We start from the raw sequence: 20,285 nt of genomic DNA, 5'->3' as shown, positions 1-20,285 counted from the left end.
TTTTATTCTCAAAACATTGTATATGAAAATGATGTCTGTAATCCCTGTTTTGCAGACAGAAAAACTGAGGCTCAGAAACAAAGTCGATAGTTCTACAGCAAATATGTGGCAGATCAAGGCTTTAATCTGGAGCTAGAGATAAGGGGTAGAGGTTATTTCATCCAAGACAAGCCTTTGTCCTACATATCAGATCTGTGGCTGTGCCTGATAAACTCTCCAAAAGACAGTTTATTAATGTGGGAACACGATTTCCCTTCTTTCACGTATTTTTCATCTTGATGATGTAACAGCTGTTTCTGGATCCCTGCACTTGGCTATAGAAGGTTTCCTCCCTATACTGCAGCCATTTTGATTCATTGTACTCAAACATTTTGTGCTCATAATAGAGCGTGCTTGGACAGTTTTTTGGGAAGGGGCTTGAAATAAATGTTACTTTCTAAATGCAAATTATACTGCTTTATTTTTAGTCGCTTCTTCCTGAAAGACAAAAATGCAAACAACTGTTTAGGAAGGCCTACTTATTTCCATTTAGTGGGAAGTACAGGCCTGCATGTGGAGACAGGGATGGAGGCTCTCCTACGAATGATGCTAATGCTTGTCCATTTCTAAGGCTCACCCAGAATCACTGCATGTTTCCCTGGGGAAGCTGGAGAGTTTTACCCACACAACACTTTCAACAGCATGGAAATATGTGACCCAAAACTTAACACTTCATCATTCCCAGCCTCTTTATTCACATTGAGTATAATTGTTGAATCCCTTTTCAGTGACAGCACAGAAAAGGGAATCATCAAGTGGCTAGAGGGAGAGTTTTGACATGTCTGAGCTGCAAAAAAATGCAAGAAAAATCCCAGTGGCCTTCTTTTTCTTCCCAGGGGCTGTTGCAATTGAGAAAGTGCTAACTCTTTGACTTTCAGCCTCCTGTAACTTTCTGTTTTGTTTATGCTTTGGAGAAGGTAAGTTTTGCTCTTCTCCTTAGCAGGTAGCATTGGCTGCCATAAAAATGTGTAAAATTCTTAGCACACCAGAAATTGCTCTAATATTTCTTGCCACTGTGAAACTTTTACAAAGTGTGACTTGAGCATCTTAGGAACAGAGAAGCAAAGAGCCAACGGAGTACTAACTTCAGTGGGTCTTATATCTTTTCTGTAAGCTATGGGTAGATTGTCTTCAGAAGAGTATATACTCAATGCAATCTGGACCAAGTATATTGAGCCTATCAAAAAACTTAGTTAAATTCGGGAATAATAAAAGTGTACACATATGTTAATTTTAACTTTAAATATAACAATATACATCACTTACCCATTAATAAAAAAAAAAAAAAAAAAAAAAAAACGAGGGCCAAAGCCTGGAATTCTGTGTCATCAGTTCTTTCCTAAAACTTTCCAGTAGTAGAATGCATCCAATCTCTAGTTTCAGTTTTTTAAAAATAGAACAGTACATAAAGACACATGCAAGGCAATATGTTAAAAATTCTTTAAATTTGTTGTATTTTTCCCAGTCTTTTAGAGTTTCAACAATTCCTAATTCAAAAAAAAAGTTTCAGTAATTTGCTTTTATTGAGCAAATCCGGATATTTACAAAAAATTAAAATTCTCTTTTCCCACTAATATTTAACTTATTTGCATAACATTTTATAAATATTGTGATAACTGAACTGGCATAAATGGGTTTGGTACCAAACACCTTTGAACTTCGGTAAGTAACTCAGTTGGTGGAAGAGGTAATGCACAAGTTTGGACACTTTAAGAAACATTTCCTCAAGACTCAACTGTATTGTCTACAACAAGAATTGTGCTTTAAGATTACTTTTCCATGTGTTACTGCAAAATGCTATAATATTTCGTTTTCCTTCCTCCTTACCTCCGTTTCCCCCTCCCTTTCTTGCTTCTTCCATCTATTGTTTTCTTTCTACCTTTTTCTTTGAATTTCAAAAGAACCCTACTGGAATGCTCAGTGCATATCAGATCTTCACTGGTTTTTGGAAATTCACAAATACAACACAGCTTCTATCATCAGGGAGCTCACAACACAGCCAGTGAAACAAATACATAGATCAAGAATTACATGGAACTTCAAGCATTGCCAATGAGTATTTTCTGAGGCAATTGTGAATACCCCAAATCTAGAATGCCAGCAAGTTTCTAGTTCTTTCTTTTCCTATGACTAACAGCTCCAACATTAAGCATTGGCTTTCTTTTGGGGCCACTTTTTTCTCCCTACAAAGAACTATTTTGAATACTTAACAACCTTGACTTCACCCAAAGAGAACAATAGACTCATGTTGACGTTTAGAAGCCAAGCAGTCAGCTAGGTTCACGCAGGAGCACTTACAAATCAGCATTCTGCCTCAAAATTCCAATGCCAGTGCAGCTTTGTAAATGATTACAGTCATGGGTTTACAGGGTTGCTTATTAATATTTAAAAATAAGAAAGTTAAAGCTCCAAAAGTCATGGTTCTAATAATCTATTAGTTTGGTGCAAAAGTAATTGTGGTTTTAACCAATGAAAGTAATGGCAAAAACTGCAATTACTTTTGCACCAACCTAAATATGAAGTTATTGTTGAAACATAATTGCACTTGTGAATAATAATAGTAAAAATAATATTGTTAAATAATTTGTCAATATCACCCTTATAGTGTTCACTGAAAAATCTTTAAACTCTATTCAAAATATTTTGTTAACTAGTAGTTTAGAGACATTTTCAAAAGCAAAACTTGAATTGAGAATTGTTTTCCAGTTAAACCTATTAACTAGATTTATTTTATACAAAATGTCTCATCCACACAGATTTGAATAACAGAGGTTTTATTGTATTAAGTAAGAATTGGACAGAAGTTTTGATGAAAAGAAACAAAAGAATTCTTGAAATGTCAATCATTGGAGAAAAAAGTGTAAAATGTAAAACACAAAAAACCTTTACTTTTTAATAATTTTTTATTATTATTTAGAAAATAGTTAAATGCTGAACATTAAAAGAATTCCTCTCTAAAGTAACAACTGCATCTCTATATTGTTTCCCAGGGTTTTGGAAATCCCTCCGGTGAATATTGGCTGGGGAATGAGTTTATTTTTGCCATTACCAGTCAGAGGCAGTACATGCTAAGAATTGAGTTAATGGACTGGGAAGGGAACCGAGCCTATTCACAGTATGACAGATTCCACATAGGAAATGAAAAGCAAAACTATAGGTAAGTCATGTTACAGTGTAGTGCTCAACTACCTTTGACATAGCCACTTAATAATTGTAGTGGGAAAATGTGAAAAAAAAGAAATGAAAATCATCCTTCAAAATGAAAATTGGGTTTTTTGTCTAGACCTATTACAAAGAGATACAAAAAAGCCTGTAAAGACTTTTTCAGAGATTTAAATTTCAGTTTTCATAGGTTGACTATCTTTGATATTGGCTTAAATTTTAGAGAATGGTGAATGAAGTCAAGCATACTGTTGTTATGTGGTTATTATGAAGTTGCAGTGAATTCATATTTATAAAAATGATAAGAGTTTTATACTCACACTCATTGGCTTAAATAATCTCTTCATTCTAAAAAAGATTTTCTAGTTCTACTTTTTTGATGACTTTTCTTGAATTAGTATTTTTCAAATGATCCTGAAGATGACAAAAGTAAAATTTTATATATTTGAATGATTTACTTAAAAGAGAAGATGAGGCATGAGTTAGAGGTTTTTCTTGGTAAATAATCTAAAAAGTAAAAAAAAAATGGAGTAATGGTATCAATATACATAATATGTCATTGCAGATGTAAAAATAGATAAACTATACACTTAATGATACATGTTCCCAATTGTCCTTTTTCAATGAGGAGCTTGTCTACTAGGGAAAAATAAACACACAAAAATATGGCTAAGGAAATAATGTGATGTGGTAGATTCATTGCACGAACACTTATTGTGTTACTTCTATGTTCCTGGAATTCTACTGGGCACTGGTCTTACAGATGTCAAAGTCAAGCTTTGTTACTAACTAGGTCACTAAAAACTGGCTGGCATTCCTTGGGAACAGGGAAGATATTTTAGTTACTTTTATACCACTACTCATTAATGCAATTCTTGATGCCTATATAAAATGTCTTTAATTATGTGTGCCTCAGTTTTGTTCTTAGTAAATTAGAGTTGCAATGATTTTTAACTCTCAATATTGGGACTGTTCTACCTCTGTCTTGAAAATTTGATTGTATGAATTAAAGGGTGGGCACATTGCTTCAAATAATTGCAACAATAGCAACCCAACCCTTGTGTGTGTGTGTGTTGTTTCAACCTGTGTGGTTATCTCATAGTTCAACTCTTTCTGCTGCTTATTTGTCTTTTCAAGACAAACTTTTTTTTCTTTTATTTTTTAGAAGTTTGAATTCTGCATCTTTTCATGGGCACAACTCATTTCATTTTAATGGATTACGTATGGGATTGGATCCTTGGAGACATAATAATCATTTTCTCTACAAATAGTAATGATGTCACCACAACAGAGAATGAGAAATAGATCTAAAAGAGTTTATAGTCTCATGGTGGGGTTGGTGGGGAAGCGAGGGTGTACTTAATGGCAGCTCAAGAAACCAAAGAAGAGACATTTATAAAATGCAATGGAGTGTAAGAAGAAATGTTTCCAAGGAGGTCAATATTTTGAGAGTTTTATAACAAGAAAAACCACTGTTAAACATCAGGGATACTCTTATGTAAATGTTTTGACCTGAAACTTGAAACTATATGAAACTTGGCTAATGTCAGACAGCCTGACAATAGGACTAGCAAATAATTAGTCTAGTCTTTTTCTAGGCTCCTGAAGAATTTGCTTTGGTTCCTTTCCAAAATGTCTCTCAGTTCTTCATAGGTGGCTGTGTATGTGAGTGTGTGTGCGTACACATGCAGATGCATGTGTGTCAGGCTTGGAGGGTGTTGGGGCACAGAGTGTTGGGGAAGGTTTAGGAGGATGGTTGGCATCTGCAGTGCACTTCAGAGTGTATCGTGTGAATGTCATTCTGCCATCTACATGAGGAAGGAGGACTCACCTCCTCTTAGAGTGCCCCACTGCCCTTTTGAGCATTTCTCATTTCTTTGACATCTGTGTGATTTTGTATTCTCACCACACAATAAGGATTTATGATCAAAAAAATAAGTCTTCCCTGTTAGGGTGATGCATACACTCTGATATCCCCATTTTTCTTTCTTGAGAATCAAAATTAAAAGGCCAGAAGAAATGTAACAATTTAATTTCAAACCTCTGGTTTTGTGGGAAGGAAAGCTGAGGTTCACATATATATATATGTGTGTGTGTGTGTGTATATAAAATATTGTGTTATATATAATGTATTACATATAATATATAATGTATGATATATAAAATATGATACATTATATATATGAACTCTTCAAGCCTCACACACAGGCATATGCATGTGTACACAAACACATGCACACCCACACACACACACATATACATATGAACCTCATATATATATAATTTTGCCCAAAAAGGGAGAAAGACTTAAAGAAGGGAAGTCTGACTACTACCTCATTCAATGTGGTTTCTGTTCTGTCATGCTGCTGACTTGAATTTAGTGGTTCTGGCCTCTTTCCTGCAGGGACCTAACAGAAAGTAGATCTGCAGTCATCATCTTCTCATGCAATTCAATATACGATTCATGTTGGCATGAAATGGGAAATGATAACTCATTTAAACACAATGCTTACTCTGGTGAAAGATTCATCAAAATAAACACACTGTAACATGGTGTCATTCACTTTTTCAAAGAAAAATGGAACAGAAGCCTGAAAACAGAAGCTAAGCTCTTGCAACTTTTCTTCCTGCCTGTATCATCAAGTATGCCCAGTACTGCTTCTCTAGGCCCAGTAATGCCTCCCGTGGCCTCCAGTTAGAACTCCCATTGCCCATCACTGCCTCATGTGCTTTTTCTCCATTCATGTCTCTTCCCTCTGAATTGGCATGTCTCTTTGTGATCAATTGTTTCAAGTATTAATACTAAGATTTGCATAGTATTCCATAATCTATGAAATGATTTTTAACAGTACAAGCATATAAACCTCTTTTGGAGGTAGGTATTATTAGACACACATTTTCTTGAGATGGAGTCTCACTCTATCGCCCAGGCTGGAGTTCTGTGGCTTAATCTTGGCTCACTGCAACCTCCGCCTCACCGGTTCAAGCAATTCTCTTGCCTCAGCCTCCCTAGTAGCTGGGACTACAGGTGCATGCCACCATGCCCGGCTAATTTTTTGTATTTTTAGTAAAGACGGGGTTTCACTGTATTCGACAGGATGGTCTCGATCTCCTAACCTCATGATGTGCCCGCCTCAGCCTCCCAAAGTGCTGGGATTACAGGCGTGAGCCACTACTGTTGGCCTAGACACATTTTAAAAATAAGAAAACTAAGGTTTTGGTCAATTGACTTGGTCAAATTCAACTAAATTCTGACTGAAATATAAAACTATGAAATTCATACTAGGTTTTTGTTTTCTATGTTTTTTCTCTTTTTAATTAAATTCAGAATTTTTTGAGGTTTTATTTTCTAAAACATACTCTGTCTTGGAAATGTTGTTTGAAAATTCTTGTAACAGGTATGGCCCTAATGTATAAACCTAATTGTGTTGTTTTTTAAGAAAAACCTTTATCATGCTCTTGACACATATTAATTAAAAGAAAGTGTTGTGAATGGATAGATGAGCTTATAAATGTGCACATATTACACATATTTTTCTTTTATCCTCTAAGGAAACTCCAAATAATTTTCCCAGATAGAAAATAAAATCTATAGAACCCAAGAGAATATAAATAAGAAAAAATAATAATGTAAGACTGTCATTATAAACATAGCATATGAACTAACATGTACCAATGTGAAATTATTTAATACTTCCTCTAGAGAGGTAGTATTATCCAGATCTTCATCATCTGACACCCAGACAATTACAGAACCTTCCTGCCTCTCTAGTCTTCATACTCTCAAATATATCTTCTGTGCTATTGTTGAGATGATTTTTCTAACAGACAACTTGGTCTTTCCCTCCTTCGTATATTTCAAGAGTGTTCAAATATCTGCATGTGAAAGTCTACCACTAAGACTCTTCATGACCTGACCACTACCTAATTATGCACCTTTTGCTGCCATACACTTTCCCTAACTTTACCCACCTGGATACCCTTCTCATTAACGGTTATGTTCTGGTAACTATTTGCAATTTCCCTAAATCCTCCATGCCTTTGTTTATGCTATATTGTTACTCAACATATAAACTTAAGTTTGTCACATGCATACATCTTAAATCTTTAAGATTCTCACTTATTCCAGGAGGTCTTCCCTGATATCTGCTGTGGTAGATGTAATGTGTCAACTCATTGCCCCCTTCAATACTAAAGCACTTTTTCCTTCCACCTCCAGGAAATGTTGACTGACAGGTTGCAGCTGAAGTCTCCTTTCCAGGCACTGTTTGTAGTTAAAGAAAAATTAGGCGAGCGTAGTAGCACACACCTATAATCCCAGCTACTCAGGAGGCTGAGGCGAGAGAATCATTTGAACCCGGGAAGTGGAGGTTGCAGTGAGCCAAGATTGTGCCATTGCACTCCAGTCAGGGCGACAAGAGTGAAATACCATCTCAAAAAAAGAAAAAATAATAAAGTGACATCACCCAAGATTACTTCTTGCTAGATAGATTGTATCTAATGACTGGTCAATATAAGAGTATAAAGACCCTCTTGCCCCAATTTGGGGCAATTCTGAAGAGCCCTTCACAATCCAAAATTCCACTTGAGATTAACTGAGGTCTTCACCATGACAGCATGTGAGCCCTGAAGTTCCCTCTGCTGAGTTCTGCATGTTTCACTCTGCCACAGATGCTGGGACCTCTCCCTTCTCCACCTCCCTACACTGATTTCCCAAAGAAATGCACCACCCTCATTCTTAGGCCAATTTGGATATTCTGTGTTCCCATTGACCCATACACTCTGGATAACTATCCAGGATTCAAATCCTGTTATAAGTCATTAACGAGTGGCATTAACTCTCTAACTCGTGCTCTCTCTCTTCCCGCAACCCCTCTCTCCCTCCCTTTGAGTGTGTGCATGTGTACACGTGTGTGTGTGTGTGTTCTAACATTTTATTTATTTATTTATTTATTTATTTATTTATTTATTTATTTATTTATTTTTATTATACTTTAAGTTCTAGGGTACATGTGCATAACGTGCAGCATTTCTAACATTTTAAAGTGTAGAAATCATTTTTGGAAAAATTCAAGATATGTAACTAATTTAGCCAAATTACTAACTAAGCTTACCTATATTTGAGGCACACATACTATGCACCAGATGTCTTGTTTTCACAAGAGAAAATTGAGGCATAGTACTTTGTACAAGGTCACAGACACTGATATGATGAGTAGGAGTCCAATTTGAAATTTGGTCTTGTAACTACCCACCATATGGCCATGCTCAAATAAAGACAAGTTCATCAGTTAATTTCTAGAATTAAATAAACTCAAAACACATATTCTATGATATAGTATATGTTTATTCTAACCCTTCTTCTCTCTTTAATAATTTGAATGCCTTTGAACACATTACCTATCTTTCTAGTTCTCAATTTTCTATTCTTACAAGTTAAAGTATTTGTAAAGCATCTTGCAACTCAAACATTTCCTACAATAGAACTACCTTTATGTGTGCATCACTACTTTTATTACCTTTCGATTCTTTGATAAAAAATTAAATTTGATCTCTCTAATAAACAGTTGAGAATTTATTATCAGTTTAGAGATAGAGTAATGTTTTACTTCTCATGAAAGCTTTGCTTATTCAAATACATAAAGTTAAAAAAATATAAAACCCCCACTGCAACAATAACTAATTTAAAAATATTTTAGTAATAACAGATTTATCGTATGATTGAGGAGATGCTATGTCCACTGGAAGGAGCTCTGGAATAGGAATCAGGATATGGAGGCTGAGAAGTAATCTGGCTCCTCCACCTGGGAAAATGGCATGGTTGTATTTGTCAGTGTTCAGTCAGGGGAGCAAAGCCATGAGGAGTCTTATGGAAATAAGGTTAAAACATATGCTTGAAACATGGCATGGCAGACAAGCCACAGCTTGTGAAAATCTAAGAAACCAATCTCATGTAGCCACCAAAATGGAACCACAAAAAGGAAGATCTACAGAAATCTGTTGCCTTGGTGTAGTTCCGTGGCATGTGGTTGTGCAGTCAAGCATCTTGTGGTGGGTCTGGAGCTGTTGCCAGCATCAAGAAGCCAAGCTGGATGCTAAGTGAAGAAATAGACAATGCAGAAACTGCCAGGCATCTCTGCCCCTGGACTTCACCATAGCTGATGACGTCCTGAGAGTCAGACCACTGCTTCACTTTTGCCTTCCAAATCTCACACAAAATTCCCTTTTAGCCAACCCCAGCTTAGAATCTCACAAGGAAGGGGATTCAGGGAAATGAAGTACCCAGATTAACCAAATTGATATTACTTTTATGCCTCAGTTTTCTTATCTTTCAGTGGGAATAATATCCTCGAAACAAAAAGAGTATACAAATATACCTTGTATTTGGTAAACTTAAATATCATGCAAATACGAAAGCCATTTAGAGGCTGGGTGCAATGGTTCACACCTGTAATTCCACCACTTAGGGAGGCTGAAGTAGGAGGATTGGTTGAGGTCAGGAGTTTGACATTGGCCTGGGCAACACAGCGAGACCTTTGTCTCTACTAAAAATTTAAAAAACAAAAATTGATTGGGCATGGTGGTGCACACCCATTGTCCCAGCTATTTGAGAGGCTGAGGCAGAAGGTTTGCTTGAGCCCAACAGATGGAGGTTGCAGTGAGCTGTAATTGCACTGCTGCGATCAAGCCTGGGTGACAGAGCATGACCCTGTCTTTTAAAAAGAGAAGAAAAGAAAAGAGCAAACAGACTTTTTAAATTCAATTTTTATCATGCCCAAGAAATATATTATTGAGTCAATAAACAATTTTAAATTATATATTCTATATTGAAATCACCACTATTATCCCCAAAAATGTCCTTGGCTGGTTGGTAGTTGCTTATTTACTTGAATTCAGGATCCCATCCAGCTTCACTGTTTGCATTTGCAATTATGTCTCATGAGTTGCCTTTTACCTGGAACAATCTACCACTCATCTATCAATTACATTTTTCAAGACTTTTGGTCAGCTTTTCCCAGAACATCTCTTTCTGGGTTTATCTGACTATTTCTGCCTGATTAGATTCAGATTAAAGCTTTCTTGAGAAGAATACTAAATAAATGATATTGTCTATTTCCCATTCTATGACATCCAAAGGCACAAAAGATTAATTTGTTCCATTATTGATTGGGCTAAGGTTAATCACTTGTTAAAGTTTTTTTTTTTAATGCAATACCTACTCTCTCAAAGAAAATTCTTACAAAGGATCACAATGGTGGATATAATGCGGATATAAAACACGTAAAGCTGATCTATTTGAAATGGTTGTGGGAAGGTGGTATAATGTTTTCTCTTGCTGTTATCTCAAACATTAGTACAGCACAGTTTAAAAACCATTGTGTTATATTATTATAAATAAAAAAGTAGGATTTACCAATTGGAAATAAATTTCACTGTACTATTTTTAAATGTAAAAAGAAAACTATATAAAAATTTTTCTGACTTAATATTAAAAGAACACTATTTTAGTGAGCATATTCCATTAGAAAGTCATTTTGCATATAATTATTTTCAGATCTTGGGAACAGTTTGTTCCTGACAGTTCATTATTTTGTTGTCTTTTATGCTATTAACTTAATTAGTAAATCCTCTATCACAGATGGTATCATGAGCCTCTCTTTTAAGCAATAGAAAATTTATATTAGTTAAGTCCGAATGATAATGTTTAACAATTTTTAATGCACATCTTATCATTATAATCTTACTACATAATTTATAATGCACATTTTGTGGATATTTATGTTTTATTGACTTGATATTATTTATTGAGGATAAATGACATCATTAGGTTAGAACTGACTAATTAATGTCTATCATAAGCCTTGTTCTGGAAAAGATTCCACATGAAGAGACGAACAGAATTTTAAACCAAAATTGTGAAGAAAACAACTTGAAAATAATTTGGTCATTAAATATCTTTTGGCACAAGGTTTGCTTTTGGCCAAGACCTTCATTGGGAAGTAGTTTGATGTAATTTGTAAAACACTATATCGGGAATCCAGAGACATGAACTCTAGACTTGGATTTGCAGTTACTTTTCTGAACGACCTTGGACAATTTGCTTCACTTTTCCAAGTCTCAGATCCTCAGAAGTAAAATGAGGAGGTAAGGCCGAAGTTCTTTCCAGTTCCCCAATGAATTTTTTTTTTTTTTAATCATTAAAGTACTCCCATGCCGTATATGTATTTCAAGGACAAAACAAATTCATGTGGATTGAAAAGAATTCTCTGGAGCCTCCCATGTAAATTTAAGCCCTGCATTTTTGTAGATATTGCAAAACTTGTTTCACTTTTTTCTTTCAGTAAAATGTTTCTTATTTCTCTGATCCTCTGGGCTACATAGTCCTGGATGGAACCAGTAGCAAATATGTCGAAATACTAAGAGGAAAGTTATTTTTTATAGCAGTTCTGGACTGATCAAGGTATGAAAAAAAATAAGAAATCTCCTGACAGTTTCTACTCCCCTGAATTCTTGACATAGGTTTTCAAACTCAAGGTTTTAAACAGTCTTATTTGTATTTTCAAATAGTTACTCCAACTTGGAAGGTGCATTACTTTTATTTAGACTGTGATTTTTGTTGTGGTTACTTCGTAAAACCGAGAAGGAATTGTTTTAATCATCAAAATATATATTTTAATCCCCTTGACTGAGATGAAGCATTGGAAAGGAAAAAGGCTTCCTAGGTCTTCAGAGGCATGGAATGGGCACAGTCTTACAGTCACTTTGTTCCTTCTTTAGATCTTTTAAGTGCTGGGAAAATCTCTTCACTTAAAAATGCAGATGAATGTCAGTCTCTAGAGTCTTGGATATTTTTCAAACTGATGAAAACAAATGCCTCCATGCTGTTAGGTCTAAGAATTCCCAGAGGATTCCTGTCACGGAATGGGTAATGTTAAGACTCAGAGCACTGCTGTCCTAGAAACTGACAGGTTGGCAAAAGTTGCTAGAACCAGGTAACAAGCACTGCCTCCAAGAAATTATCTAAGGTGATGTCTCCTGTGATCCACTGCTCTAGATTCCCCTACTGCTGTTCACTATCAAAAAGATGAAGGCTCCATGAAATATTTGTTATACATCCATCATGTGCTATCCTAGGATAAAATGTCCACCGAGATTTCAGTACAGACCTGTATGCGTGTGTTCGTGCAGGTGCACACCCATATGTAATGGAGATGGAGTGGGGTTGGACAGTTGCAGATAGCCAAACACGCAATTACAATGCCATGAGCACAGTCAGTTCACTTACAATCACAAATATGGTGTCACTAAAGAAGGCTAACCAGTTTTGGAAGGTCGAGAAAGCTTCCAAATGGTGGCCTAAAGTGACATATACGTGGCAAATTGGTATGAGTTGGGGAATAGTTCAGAGATGGGGGTAGAAGAGGGATTAGCTCAGAAGTGAGACTCAGCATGCCTTGCTAGGAAACCACAAGTGGTTAAGTGTTGTTTAAGCTTAGAGCATAAGGGGGTAATAATGACCAATCATGATGCTAAGAGAAAGAAGAGCCGGGCTGCATGTGGCAGACTTGGGACAGGTAAGCAGCCATGGCCTCTGGGGCAATTCCTCTGATACGGCCTTTTCTCACATCAATTTTTTCCTCACTCAATATTTTGATTACTCTGATTGGTAAATATGAGCAACAACAATATGCACGCTACTGTGGATGAAACAAAACCCCACAGAATTCAACCCCTGTTTTTCAAGAGTTTATTCACTTTGCCTAATTGGATTTTCTTGATCCTTTAAATCTTAGCTCAGTCTGTAGAGCTCTTGTTCTTTGACTGGGTAAGGAGCCCCTTCCATGTCCTCCCACTGTGCTCTGGGCATGTCTTTATTAGAGTCCATATCACACTGGATTGTAACTGCTATTCCCTATTACTAGAGTGTAATCTCTAGGAGGACAGGAACCTCTTCACAATGCTTGGCACACATCTCGAAAAATAGCATTTCTTAATAGATATATAAAAGACCTATTGACAAGGTTTTTTTGTGCATTCAATGCAGGTGATTTTTTTGTGTGAATGCACATAGCTGACTAATATATGGCAATTCTTGATCTAGATACCAGAAATTCAAAGAGCAACAAGTAAAAAATCCTGCCTCCAAAGGTTTATGGTATAAAATGACAGTTTCCACTAAGATTTCTAATAAAGTGTCATGTCCTTAAGTTTCCTGGATTTTTGCTTAAATAAGACTTGTTTTCTAGAATTACTAAACTCTAGGCTCTTTTATCTTTATCTCTTTTATCTTTACCTGCAAATGATATGCAAGAATTTCTATATTGCTAATAGTAAGTACATTTAAAAAATAATAAAATTGTTCCACAGCACACATTGTTCATTTCTCTTTTAACTGGCTACAGTTTTGCTTTTACCTACATAACTTTACTAAAATTACTCTCTTAAAAGTTATTATAGTTCTTTTGGAATCAGAGTCTGTCTTCATTGCTTTATCTAGCCAGCTAACCACCATACACTTATCATGTTACTATTACTTTCGTGGCACTATGCCAGTTGTTTTATTTCTTGAGTGTGCATATGGGCAACCAGGGTGCCTGTTTAAAGTACAGATTTCTGAGTCGCACCTAAAGATATTCTTATGCTGTGTTAGGACCTAGCTCTCAGTCCTATCAAGTGCACTAAGGTGATGCTGATGCAGAAATAACACTTTGGTTATACCAAACAGACACACCATGCCTTCTCTTGTGGGGCTAATAGTTTAGGAGAAGGAAACAAACATGGAATACTAGACTCAAAAGTTTTAGCTGAACTGATTTAGCATGTATGTTTGATTGTTTTGTTTTGTTTTCTGATCAAGGAACCATGGATTTAAAAAAACAAAATGATGGAGCCAAGGACATTTTCCCTAGAATAATGAAGAAACACAAAATTTTGTATAAATTTATGTGTAACTCAACTTTACACTCACAGTCCCTGGGAAAGAACCCTTGGAATTAGGCTATCATTGGTTACTTAAAAAAAAAAAAAAAAGTGGTCAATTCTACTGGAGTTGGGAATGGATAGGGTTCATTGAAGGAGATTAAGTGGGACTGGGAAAGCTTCATAGAGGAAATCCTTAGAGATTTGTGAAATGAGTAAGTGCTCATGAGGCAAGTGTGGGGGTTAATAGCAGGGGGAAGGACTTGAGATCCCAGCCAGAGGAGCAATGTGGACCCACACTCCGAGGTGAGAGACAGCCTGCATTATTTAGAGGGCAGCAAGTATTTAGAGGACATCTTGTATGCAGGGCTTTACTGTGCTACAGATAACAGAGGGCTAGAATCCATGACGAAGAGTTTCAACTCTAGCTTGTACTGATTGTGGAGACAAATAAGCGCACTGATGACTTTGGTCAACAGAAGAATCTGCTAATGCATGCTGGAGGCTTATTTGCAGACCTTATAGCAATACAATGTCCAAGTACAACAAGGGAAAGTATTTCCTCTTTGCAAGAAACCTCAGACAGTGCATCTCAATGATTTTCAACATTTTGCTTACCCTCTCCTCTCTCTATCTGCCCCAAGGGGATGCTGGAAAGTTAGTTTCTTACTGCTCTTTAAACACAAATAAAAAATGAGAACAAATCTACCTCCTGAGAATTTGTTTAGACTGAAAAATCACTAATTTCAATCACAAGTTTTACAAGGTCCTGACTTAATTTTTGGTAACAAAGCAAAACCCATAAACTCTCTGAGATGGCCATTGGCCTGGTCTTTTAGGCACCACAAGAGGGTCAGACCAGAGAGTCACTCACTTGAAGCTGACTCTATCAGTCACACATGACGCCAAGGGAATCCAAAGATGTTTAAGGGACTGTTTGTGTTTTTTTACAGGGGTCTTGCTGTCACGTAATTCATTTTGGCACTCAGTTTTGTGTGTGTGTGTGTGTGTGTGTGTGTGTGTGTGTGTGTATTCTTAGAAAAGGAAAGGAATACTAGAATAACTATTTTATTTTGAACTAAAAACAGATAATCACTGAGCATATATTTCTGAACTTTGGGAAATGTTTCATTGTCACAGATCTCATATATACACATACATATATTATATATTATACATCATATATATCTTTTCTATATTATATATTATATATAATTTTATATATATTATATAACTATATGATGTATAGAGAGTACTCTGTCAGCAAGATCCAAAGGCATACAACAATAGCAGTACGTGGGTTTGCTATTTTCTTTGGAGGAAAATTTTATCATGAGTTTTGAGCATATGCAAGCTTCATGTCTATCACTGCAAAACACTAAGAACTGTATTTTACCGGAGTTTTGAAACAAAAGTTACTGACAACACTGTTCCTAATGTCAAGAGCTTGAGAAGACCTGGGAGGTTGATAAGCTCATTTTATCTAAATTCTACAAGATATTAATGTTTGTAAGTGAAGAGGAGACATTAAAAATGTATATTATCAAAAACTTAGATGGAAATCCAGAGTACAATTTATACTTGTTATACAAGCTAATATCTAAAACAATCAGAGATTAAGTGAAACTCTGTTTTCTAAAGATTTTTCATCATTTAGGGTAAGGTTTTTCTGTAGCTTTGGAAATTTATTTTCTTTAATCACAGCACAGATTCCCGGGACCATTACTATCTTAAACATTTTTCATATTTTTTCACACTTTTGTGTACATCTTCCATTACACATATTCAAACATAAATAGCATGCCTGCCGCAGGGCATCTGTAGCTTCTGAAACAAATAAGATAATGTCTTCCTTCTTAACATAATGGTTAAATTATTATGCACAAATTCTGGTGATTCCCAATGATCCAATTCCCTGTTAAAACAAATTACACCAATTACGGAAGATTTAATGAGAAAAAGAAAGCTTTCAGCAAGTTGACATGAGAATTAAAGATTAGGTTGACATGGATGATTTTTCCAGGATTTTTTTTTTTTTTTTTTTTTTTTTTTTTTTGCCAGTATCAATTATGAGTAAAGAAAGGAAAACCAAATAAATATATATTGGATTCAGTCAATAAAATATTATATGATGGCAAGAAAATTCAAGGGTTCTCAAAAGTCTGAAATTTTAATTTATTAAAAGATAAACATTTGAATTGAAGGATATTTATTCAGACCATCTAGAGTCAAATTAACATAGACCTTAACCACGTAGTCAATCAGCAAAGCAACTTTTTGTCCTTCATATTTAGTACTCTTCTTCATCTACATAAAATAAGAAAAACTTCCAAAGGATATGGGGCCTCATGGGTTTGAGAAAATTGATCCTTTTCATCTTTAATTTCTCTGGCTTGTTGTCTCCATGCCTATCTTCATGAACTGTATCTCGATCTCATTGTTTTTATCACTCTCAAAACACTTACATATGTCTATCAAGGTCATATATGTTTATACCTGTGTAATTTAGACTTAGTCATTCCCATAACTCATGCTTATTGAACTACTGTGTATTTTATGGTTATTGCTTAGAGAAGTTTGATTACTTTGATTTTTTTGCAAATAGTCAAGTACTTACTTTACTTTGCATGCAGCAATCTTTTTAAGGGCTTTCCGGGTATCACCTCGTTTAATCTTCACAAAATATTGGCAGGACATTACTATTAGTAGAGGTATTTTACAGATGAGGCAACTGAGGATCAGAAAGAATAAGAGCTAGATCGCAAACCCAGACAGGTACAACACAAACTCTGTGATGACATGCTGTCTCTCCAGACACAAGTGTTCATGACACAGCCTTAATTTGCAGAAGCCAATGGCTTATTTATTTCTCCATTTTGTGTGTGTGGAGGAGAAGGAGGAAAAAAGGAAAAGGTTTAGTTAATGGCTTTATAGATGGTTATTTCTTTCATTAGAACTTATTTTGTACCAAATTACCTGTATCTGCTTGATCTGTATATTTTTTAAATGTTTTTAGATATCTGTAAGTCTTTATTTCAGCCTTAATTCTTGGTTAGTCACACTTTACATTATCAATTCTTTTAATCTTCCTACTCACATCCTCTTTTCTTTGGAAACTTCTTTCAAACATTTCTTTTCTGGAATATAGATTATTGTCATACAACTGAATGTCTTCAATATATTCACTCACTTTTTCGTAGGTGTGTTAACTTTGCTTCATATATTTTTCTAGCATTTTCTCACATATTCCTTGATAGGCTATTGCAAATAAGTACAGAATTCTGTTCATGTGTGGACAATAGAGTTGTAGAATATATCTCCAGGATGTGAAAAAGTCAGTGCTAACATACATGCTCTGACATCCCTCTTGCCTAACGGTTCCCAGTTCTTTCAGTGGAAAGGGGGTAGGATTGGAGAGGTTGAATATGTCAGAGACAGCCCAAAAGCAGCAACTAGAAGTCACAACCATGTCAGGAAACTCTGTCAGATTGAGTCATTGCTACCAGCCTCTGAAAGAGAACCATGAAGGTCATTCTGAATTTCTTAATAATTGTGAGAAAGATAAACTAGTTCCATATGGTGGCAGGGAGAGAGCTCAGAACCAAAATAAAAATCTGCTCAGCTTGTCAGTACCTACGACCTTAAAGTTCAGATATCTGAGAGTCTGTCTACTGTTTTAAAGGGTTGAGGCCAAACTTCAATTTGTCATACAAACAACTCCCACTGCCTTGGATCATGAAAGAGATGTGTGGCCCCCTGAGTATGGTGAACATGCAAAAATGTGAAGAGAGAGAGTCTCTTAAGTAGACAAAATTAGTAATAAACTGGATTCATGAGATTGTGCTGCCCATTTTAAAGAAAAGAAAGTTCTAGAATCTCTTGGATGATACGTAGGGATATTTTGAAGCCTGTTCTTCCGTAATAGAACTCACTGTTGTCCTATATTCATTAAGAAATGTGATGATTTAGTCTTTATAATTACTGAAATTTCTAAAAGTGATTGTAAAGGAGTAACTATGTTTTATCAAAGATGACTAGAGAATCATGACTAATTTCAATGGACATCAATTTTCCTACAATATACTAATTGAAAAAATAAAAATGGTGACATTCTTTATAGTCATTCATCTGAAGGACTCATATTGTTTTTCTTTATTAAGAGAAAATACATGAACGAGACTAAATGCCATAATTCTATTTTGTGGCTGCCTTTTTGGTCACATCAAATGAGATTCTTTGGAGTTTTTTGTTTTGTTTTGTTCTTCACAGCTTCCTTATGTCTGTCCCTAATGCTTTTTACTGGCGGAACATTTTGTTTTTATCTTCTAACATATCGTCTTTCATACAAGCCATGTCTACACTGGCTGAACTCAAGAAATAAATAACCAGGATTCCCGGGCTGTTATTTTGGGAGATGTAGTCTCACTAATGTTTCACACTTCCACTTCACTGTCACCGTAGTCAGGTGCAAAGCCATCCTATATATTGATTTTTCTTTCATAAACTGAAAGTCTATTTGGAACAACTATTAGCTTCATAGAGAAAGCCACAGATAGTCGATTACACATAAGGACTTTAGATATTAGCCAGAACCAGTGTTAAAAAGAATCATCCAAATGTTCTGTTTGAGCCTCAACTCAAACAAGTTTTTTTTTTTCCAATCTCATTACAGAAATACTTGGCATTAATGAGTGACTGGTCCTTAATTTACCTGTATCAAATAACTAGCTGTGGTTGTTGGCTTTGGGCCAAAAATTGGGACTCTGAGCTAGCTAAAGAGCTGCTAAGAAAGAATGAGCCCCTGAACTGTGCAGGGGACCTATCCTGGACTATATAGTTTCTCCCAGAGTCCTTCTGGGATTCCACAGAAGCACAGTTGTCCTCATTTGCAAAGTTTTTAAAATAGTGTTTAGAAGAAATGATTCTTATGAAATTTCATCTTTATCTTGCAGTGCAAGAGACTGTGTGTCTCTTCCTTAGAAGAGAATAAGCCGCTCCTCTGTGACATGCTAAGGATAGAAACATGGGGGATGAATGCTACTTCATGTAAATTGCAAGTGCTACTAAGTCTTGAACAGCGAAACATTCATTATTCCTCAAAATATCAGTCTCTTCTACTTGTACATCATTTCAACCAATATATGCCACTGTTTACATTGCACATCTTGCAACTCCTCTCTACTTCTGCTTTATGTTTTAATGTTTATTCAAGGCAGGACCTTAAGGAATTAGGTTCACACCTTATTAGAATATTTCTTTTTTAAAGAATAATTTTAGCTGAAACATTAACCTTAAGCATATTTTTATTTTGAATATGCTTTCAAATTGTTCTCAGTTGGCTACTCATACAATACAAATAAATCATTCAATAAAATGTAAGGAATAATAGGAATTAAGACATAGTCTTTTTTCCTTTACTCTATCTGCATAATGCCTTGCTCATGTTTTTATATTCTGGAGTCTCTGAGAAAATAAGAACAAAAAACTCGAAAAATAAGAAGGATATGAGATAGTGTATATGTGTGTGTGTATATATATATATATATAATGTATGTGATACACACACACACACATACACACACCTACATATATTTTTTTTAATCATTTGAGTTGGATAGGCAATGAAGTGGGTACCTAGGTAGATATGTTGAGTACTTAACTAAATGAGATGTAAAAGCTGTCCTTCTGAAACTTGGACCAAGTATATTTTGATAGTAGAGCTATTTATATTTGAGTTTGCTTTTGCTTGCTACCTTGAGCTTACCAAAAATTAATTGCTTAGTGCACCCATCATCCATCTATTCAATGAACATTGAGGCCTTTCTCTATCTCAGAGACTGTTCAAGATTTCAAGACTCTGGTGATTCAAAGATGAGTAAAACATAGTTTATGCCTCAAGGAACTCACAGTTTATTATGGGAAACAGATAAGTGAAAAGACAATTAAAATTCAGCAAGTAAGTATTATCATGAAGATGCTGACTTGATGCTTTTTGAGGTTATACTTGAAACAAATCTTAAAGGATGGATAGGAGTTCAGCAGCTGTTCAAACCTGGAGAGTACCTTCTAGGAAGAGGGGATGGTACTTGCAAATGTATGGAGAAATAAGAATGTTGCTTAGAGGGAATAAGTTAGTGGGTAAGGCTGGAGCACTGTGTGTATGT

At 35.5% G+C, this 20,285-nt stretch overlaps 1 protein-coding gene across 2 annotated transcripts in view; it reads left to right on the top strand.

Annotated features, from left to right (window-relative positions):
- Positions 1-20,285, top strand: part of ANGPT1 (angiopoietin 1) — a 254,947-nt gene that overhangs the window by 216,385 nt on the left and 18,277 nt on the right. For both annotated transcript variants that reach the window (XM_023225067.1, XM_023225072.2), the window contains exon 7: positions 3,030-3,196. In XM_023225067.1, coding sequence (XP_023080835.1) covers positions 3,030-3,196 — 167 coding nt within the window. The remainder of the gene's footprint in view (positions 1-3,029; positions 3,197-20,285) is intronic.

The sequence above is a fragment of the Piliocolobus tephrosceles genome, chromosome 7 (genome assembly GCF_002776525.5).
Source record: "Piliocolobus tephrosceles isolate RC106 chromosome 7, ASM277652v3, whole genome shotgun sequence".
Taxonomy (NCBI): Eukaryota; Metazoa; Chordata; class Mammalia; order Primates; family Cercopithecidae; genus Piliocolobus; species Piliocolobus tephrosceles.
This window is presented reverse-complemented; position numbering and strand designations above follow the sequence as displayed.